Raw genomic sequence first — 7615 nt, forward strand, 5'->3', positions numbered from 1 at the left:
TTTTTTTTATTGTTTTTTCATCTAAAATTATAATTTTATAAAAATTTATAAAAGCATATGGTTAGAAGAGTTATTTTTAGTATCTTCTTTTTAATTTTTTTATAAAAAAAAGTTTTCCTTATAAATTATTTAATCTAAATACAAAATATTCAGTTAATATTTATGTAATAACATGTTATAGAATGAACAGTTTTTATTTTTTTAACAATTAACAAATACAATTAAATAATGAAATTTATAAAATTATCTATTGATTCTTATCCAATCAAGTAAAAAAATTTACTAATTTTTTATGTCATTGTATAATAAGATGGTTCACATTTTTTTTTATTTTTTTTTTTTTTTTTTTCCAATAATTATTAAGATATTATAGTAGATCTCACAAAGTTACCAATATATTAAAACTAAATGGAATAGGTTTAAAAAATTCAGGCGAAGAAGAAATAAAGAATTACTTTAAAAATTTTAATCTAACTTGTATGACTTATTTAATTGATAATGAAGACATACTTTATTTAGAATTTTATAAAAAAAAAGATTGCCTATTTTTACATAATTTCTTCAATAATGTTAAAAAAAAAAAAATTAATAAAAAAATATATATAAAATACGTCTACATTCCTATTTTCTCCTTAACTAAATCTTTTATTTATTTCTCTATATCTATATATATATATATATATATATATATATATATATATATATATACATATATATATATTTCATTATTCTTGAATATAATTTAATACTATGATTTTTTTTTAGAACATAAATGGAAATACAATAAATAAATATAATATTACTGCAGAATATGCAAACATAAAATATGAAATAAATAATAATTCAAATATATATACAAAAAACTACTTAAGTATTTTAAAAGGTAACGAAAACATTTTTATTTACAGAAATGTAATTGATAAGAAAATTTCTGATGATATTATTCAAAATTACGAAAGTTCAGAATGGTTAAAATATACAAAAAATAATGGTAGATTTTTCTTAATATTAATGAAATAAAAAAAAAAAAAAAAAAAAAAAAAAAATCATATAAACGAATATATTAATATATTTTGAAATGTGCAACATATTCTATTTCATTACAAATATTTTATTTCTTTTCTTTTTTTTTCTTTTTTTTTTCTAGAGCTAAATATTTGTTATTACTTTTGCCGAACAATTCCTAATAAAATATATAAATCCTATTGTATACAAAATATAACTTCATTCTTTACATCAGAATTTTTAAAAAATATAAAAAGTATATTTAATAATAGAGAACCAAATCAAGTGTCAATTTTAAACTGTCACAAAAAAAAGTCTATTGAATATGTAATCGAATCTAGTTTTATATTTGAAGTAATTTTTTTTTTTTATTAATAAAATTTATATAATAAATCAAAAAAAAAATTGATTATACGATTATATAAATACATGTATTTATGTGTTTCTTAATTTTTTCTTTTTTATAGGACGAAATAGCTTTTCTAGTTATTGGAAATGATTTACCTATATCTTTCTTTGATCTTAGAAATAGTAAAAAAAAAAAAAAAAAAAAAAAATACATTTTTGTAATTGTATATTTAATAATAATATGAAAAATATATATATAAATATAATTTTTCAGAAACTAAAATAAATTTATTAATTTCAAGTAATACACTTTTAAGAATTAATGGAAATCTCAGATACGAACTAATTTTTGGTATTCCTAAAAAGAAAAGTATACATCTTGAAGATACGGTAATACGAAACCTTTTTAAAATTGAAAAACAAAAAAAAAAAATAAAAAACAAATGGATATAAAGATGAAATCACTAATATTCTATTTAATATAGATTGTAGATAGAAAGAACAGCTACTTAATAATATTTCGTTTTATCAAAGAAAATAATATAGAAAACATCTTAACTGAAAGAAAAAATAATGAAAATAATAAAACTGAGAAACAAGAGAAAGATTGCGTTTCAATAAACATAAATGATTTTGATTCAGAAAATTTAGAAAAAAAGTATGTTCTTGATGTTTATAATAAAATAGCACAACACTTTGATCATACCAGGTATTTAAAAAAAAAAAAAAGGATTGATATACCTATCCATATGAATAAAAAAATTACATAAATCACAAAACTTTTATATATCTTTATGTATCCTTTTTTAAAATAATGAATTGTTTTGTAGATATAAAACTTGGAAAAATGTAGAAAACATAATAAATGAAGAAAAAGAAGGAAATATGATAATAGATATTGGTTGTGGTAGTGGTAAACATTTAAGTGTATCTTCCAAATATTTTTTTATAGGTTTAGATTTTAGCTTATATTTATTAAAAATAGCACAAAAAAAACGTAATTCAGATTTATTTTTAGCTAACTGTGTTAATATACCTTTAAGATCAAGTAAATTGAAATAATTTCTTTCTTTTTTTTTCTTTTATATTTTTACGAAATATTTTATTCTTTTGTTTTAAACATTATTTAGATTTAGCTGATTTATGTATTTCAATAGCAGTTATACATCATATAGGAACTCATGAAAAAAGGTAATTCAATTAAAATAAGAAATAAATATTTTTGCTTAAAGAAAAAAGGAAATTATACATAATTTATATTATTTTTTAAATAGAAAAAAAGCTATCGATGAAATGGTTCGATGCACGAAAATTGGTGGAAGAATTCTTATATATGTTTGGTTTGATAAAGAAAAAAAGAAGTTTTATATCCTTTTATACATATAATTAAAACCATATAATCAATATTATTACACATTATAACATATACCATTCTTCATAAAAATTAATATTTCATTTTTTTTATAGGGCTTATGAACAGCAAGATAACATTATTGGAAATAGGCAATTCAATTCTCAAGATAGTAAATTAAGAATTATAATTATAATGAAATTCTTCTTAAAAATTATTTTAGATACTTATTTTTGTTTAATTAATCATTTCAATTGATTTTCTTTTTTTTTTTTTTTTTTTTTTTTTTTTTTTTAAATTATACCTTTTTTAATATATAAGAGAAAAAAATGTGTGTACAAAATGAAAATATAATTTTTATTTATTTTTTTTTTTTTTATTTAGTTTTTGTACCATGGTATCTACAACAACAATATACAACAAAAACAAGTGAAGAAGAGAAATGTAATTCTTATCCTTTTAAAAAAGGTAACATAATATTAATATAAATATTATATAAATGTGATTCTTTCAAGATTAAAGTTTTAAATAATTATTATTTTATATATTATTATAAATTTCAAGTTATAGAATGAAAACATATTTCTTGTATATAAAAAAATATATGTAATATATGTAATTTATTTTTGAATAGAACAAAACTTATGGATTTTTTTTTTTTTTTTCCATCAGATCTTTTGAAATTACATAGATATTATCATGTATTTAAAAAAGAAGAAATATATGAATTATGCGAAAGTATTAATGGTGTAAAAATTGAAAAAATTTATTTTGATTGTAATAATTGGGGCATTATATTAAGAAAAGTTTTTTAATTTATTATTATTCTTATAATTAATTAATTTGAATGTATATCATTTTTTCTCATTACATATTTTTTTAAAATATTTTTAACTTATTTTATATATATATATATATATATATATGTTTATTTTAATTAATAATTTATGTTGATAAAGTATTTTAATTTTGTAATGTATTTATATTCATAATGAAAAAATGAATAAAGATATATTAAATAACATTTATTATTCTTTTAAGGAAATTTGAAAATTGAAGTTACCTTTTTATTAATTCTATGGTCTAGTGATTCGTTAAAAATACTTTTTTATTTTTATGATGATTATTTTTTTTTTTTTTTAACTTTTAAATTTGTTAGTATATATATATATATATAAATTTAAGAATACTTCTTATAAATTGTTTGTTTTATTTTTTATTTTTTATTTTTTTTTGGTTTTTATATTTATACTTTTATTTCATTAATTGTGTTTTTAATAACATTTTGTTTAGTTTGGTGTGCATATTGTACTTAAATATATAGTTATTATATATATATATATTTATATAATTGTGCTTAATGAAAATAAATTATGCAAATAGCTGTTATTTTCCTTTAATAAGTTATAAACCCAATATAATTTATTATTATATCTTCTTAAAACAAATTGAAAAATATAAAAAGAATGAATTATCTTCAAATGAAGTATACGACATTACTATAGTTGGTGGTGGCTTATTTAGTTGTTGTTTATACTATTTTTTAAAAAAAAAAAATCCTTTACTTAAAATATTAATAATTGAAAAAGAGAAAATGCTAGGGGGATATGTTAAAACGTATAAAAATAATAAAAAATTTTTGTTCGAATTAGGACCAAATATTTTCAAATTAAATGATGATAGTTATAATTTAATTAAAGAATTGCATTTACTTTGCAATGTGAGAGTATTAAACAAGAAATTAATAAGATATATTTATTACAATGATAAGTTATATCCATTACATTTTAATCTCATTGGTTACTTTATTTTCCCTCTGATCAAAATTTCAAATAAAGTTAAATTGATTTTAAAATTGTTTTTTAAAAAATACAAAAATATAAATTTATATGACAATGATATTTCCGTAGAAAATTATATGAAAGAAAATTTTGATTTACAACATTATAACTTTTTACTTTTACCTCTGATATATGGTTCGTGTGGTGGAAATGGTGATATATCTGCTATATCGTTTTTTTCTAGAAATTTAAAATTTTGTGATAATAATATAAATAGCTTATATATATGGCGTGAAAGAAAAATAGAAAAAAAAAAAAGACATAAATTAAATGGAACAAAATTTTGTAACACATATACTTTTCATAATTTTTTTTATAAGATGAATAAAGATGAAAAATTATTTCATTACATGAATATACTAAATAAATATAATGCTTTGAATTATAATAAAAAAATTCCATTAAATAGTTATAAGAAGAGAAGTTTATTTCATATAAATAAGAAGAAAAGTCTAAATATAATTAAAGAAATGTGTGTTTTAATAAAAAATGCATATAAAAATTTCCTTTTTTTATACAAAAAGATAATTAAGAAAAGTAAACAAGAAGAAGAAAAAAAGAAATTTATTGGGAAATTGGTATCATTAAAATATGGGTTATATGAAATAATAAGTAAATTAAATAATTATATAAATCAAAAATATGTGTGTACAAATTGCGAAGTAGATTTCATTAAAAGAACAAAAGAAAATTTATGGATGTGCAATATCAAAAATGAAAAAAAAAATTATACAATATATAGTAAAAATGTTGTCTTAACAGTAAATTCTAAAATATGCTCGAATATTATGAGATATATTATATCTTCTGATATTAAAAATATTCTTTTAAATTTTTCTTATTCAAATATAATAAGTGTAACATTATATTATAATAAAAAAGATGTAAGAATACCAAGTAATTTTTTTGGGTTTTTATCATCTGATAAATTAGCACATATATTGGGTTGTTTTTACATTAATAATATGTTTAAAGAAAGATGTGATGATAACAATATAGTATTATTAACATTATATATGGGTGGACAAAACAACCCTAATGATATTTTCTTAAAAAAAGAAGAAATAGCTGAAATTATCTCGGAAGATTTAAAAAAGATATTTCAAATAGAAAATAATATAAAACCAGTTATTTTAAAAATAAAAAAATGGTATAATGCTATACCTATTTATTTACATAATTATGAAAAGGATTTAAGGTATTTTTTAGATGAATTAAATAAATCAGCATATCAAAATTTATTTATTGATTCAGGATGGATAACTGGAACATCTATATCTGATAGAATTACATCTGCAAAAGATTTATCAGAATTTATACAATCAAAATTTTTTAGTGAATAAAATTTAAGAATACTAACAAAAGGATTTCTAAGAAATTATGCAATCAAAATGTTTACAAAAAAAAAAAAAAAAAAAAAAAAAAAAAAAAAAAAAAAAAAAAAAAAAAAAAAAATATAATAAAATAAAATAAATAAGTAAACCAAATAAAATTGTACAATTATTAAAAAGAAATTAAAATAATATTAACTAAAAAAGACAAAATCTTTAAAAAAAAATAAAATAAAAAAAAGCTCATAAATATATAAATAGAACCATATGCATTTATTCAATATCATTTTTATTTTTCTAATAATAAAAACTTCAAAATAAATTTAATTTTTATACAAAAAAAAAAAAAAAAAAAAATTTTTATAACAAAAAATATTTTTCTATATTTATATATTCATTTTATTCATAAAAATAAAAATTCCATATATTTAAAATATATATTAAAAAAAAAAAAAAGTATGAATATGAAATTTAACTTGAAAGGTAGTAATAAAGTAAATAAAAAAATATATTTTTTTTTATTAGTATTTGACTATAGTTTACTTCAGAAAATAGAAAATAATTAATAAATAAATATATATATATGTACATATTTGTAGGTGCATTTTTTGTTTCATTTTTTTTTTATTAAATATTCATAAAAACACCTTGCGTTGCAATAGGAGACTTACAATTAGGGCAGGTTGCACTTCTAATTAGCCATAAATCAATACATGATTTATGAAATGTGTGATTACATAGTAATAAAGTTCTGACACATTCATCAACTTGAAAATCATTTAAACAAATAGAGCATTTTGTTTCTTGTGAAACATCTTTTATATAATAAAATGGTAAATTTTCAATTTGTTTTAATCTTAACCCTTTTCTATAAATAAATATTCCATAATTTCTTATTAAGTCAATGTTATCACTCCATCTTGAAAATATATCATTTGATTGCATATTAGTAAATGCTCTTTCATATATTCTTGATTGATATTCTAAATAAATAGATAAAATTATAAAAAATAAATACAATAAAATCCAGATATAGCAAAGTACTATCCATAATACAATAAACCATGGATGATTATTACTTGGTAAACAATTAGGTGTGTATTTTATTATTTTGTATATCCATATAGTTCCTATAATATTCCATATAATAAAAAATGGGAATAATACACAAAGAACTAAAAAGTTAATAAAATTTGGTGGATTATTTCTTCTGTATATAATAAAATGATCATTTTCATTACTTAAATGTTGTGCTAAAAAATGTGATAATCTAAATAGAACAATAGATATAAATGAAATAACCAACCACAGCTGTATAGGCTTATAACACTTGGAAAAGTTTTTCCATTGAATAAATATATCAGCAATTGAATAACAAACTGATAAAATTAGTATAAAATCATTGAAGGTTATTTTTATTCTAATTCTATCTCTTTCAGATTCCATTTTTATCATTTGTTTAATTTTTTTTTTTTTTTTTTTTTTTATTTTTTGTGAGAAGAATGTATATATAACATATCGACAAAATCTATTCATTTCAAAAAAAAATAGGAAATTATCATTGTTTTAATAAATATAAAATTAAGGAATAATATATTATATATATATATATATATATAATATAATATAATATAAATTATTCTTAATTTTATTATAATAATTATATATTTTTAAGATCATTTCATTTCATTTTTTTTTTTTTTTTTTTTTTTTTTTTTTTTTTTTTTTTTTTTTTTTTC

General features: G+C 17.2%; 3 protein-coding genes across 3 annotated transcripts; 2 read left to right on the forward strand and 1 right to left on the reverse strand.

Moving 5' to 3' along the window:
* Window positions 1-228: 228 nt before the first annotated feature.
* On the forward strand, window positions 229-3519 carry PGAL8A_00487200 (methyltransferase, putative; the record flags this gene model as incomplete). Its single annotated transcript, XM_028673665.1, has 13 exons — window positions 229-269; window positions 365-569; window positions 766-991; window positions 1148-1359; window positions 1473-1536; window positions 1628-1743; window positions 1839-2062; window positions 2184-2401; window positions 2484-2544; window positions 2628-2693; window positions 2821-2876; window positions 3089-3172; window positions 3377-3519. 13 exons carry the CDS (start codon window positions 229-231, stop codon window positions 3517-3519), a joined length of 1716 nt encoding a protein of 571 aa, XP_028530095.1.
* A 545-nt stretch (window positions 3520-4064) lies between these two features.
* Window positions 4065-5888, forward strand: PPO (protoporphyrinogen oxidase, putative; the record flags this gene model as incomplete). The annotated part of the gene is made up of 1 exon (XM_028673667.1): window positions 4065-5888. One exon carries the CDS (start codon window positions 4065-4067, stop codon window positions 5886-5888), a length of 1824 nt encoding a protein of 607 aa, XP_028530096.1.
* Window positions 5889-6503: 615 nt separating this feature from the next.
* PGAL8A_00487400 (zinc finger, C3HC4 type, putative) lies at window positions 6504-7331 on the reverse strand (the record flags this gene model as incomplete). The annotated part of the gene is made up of 1 exon (XM_028673668.1): window positions 6504-7331. One exon carries the CDS (start codon window positions 7329-7331, stop codon window positions 6504-6506), a length of 828 nt encoding a protein of 275 aa, XP_028530097.1.
* Window positions 7332-7615: the final 284 nt, after the last annotated feature.

Source organism: Plasmodium gallinaceum (genome assembly GCF_900005855.1).
Source record: "Plasmodium gallinaceum strain 8A genome assembly, contig: PGAL8A_v1_141, whole genome shotgun sequence".
Classification (NCBI taxonomy): domain Eukaryota; phylum Apicomplexa; class Aconoidasida; order Haemosporida; family Plasmodiidae; genus Plasmodium; species Plasmodium gallinaceum.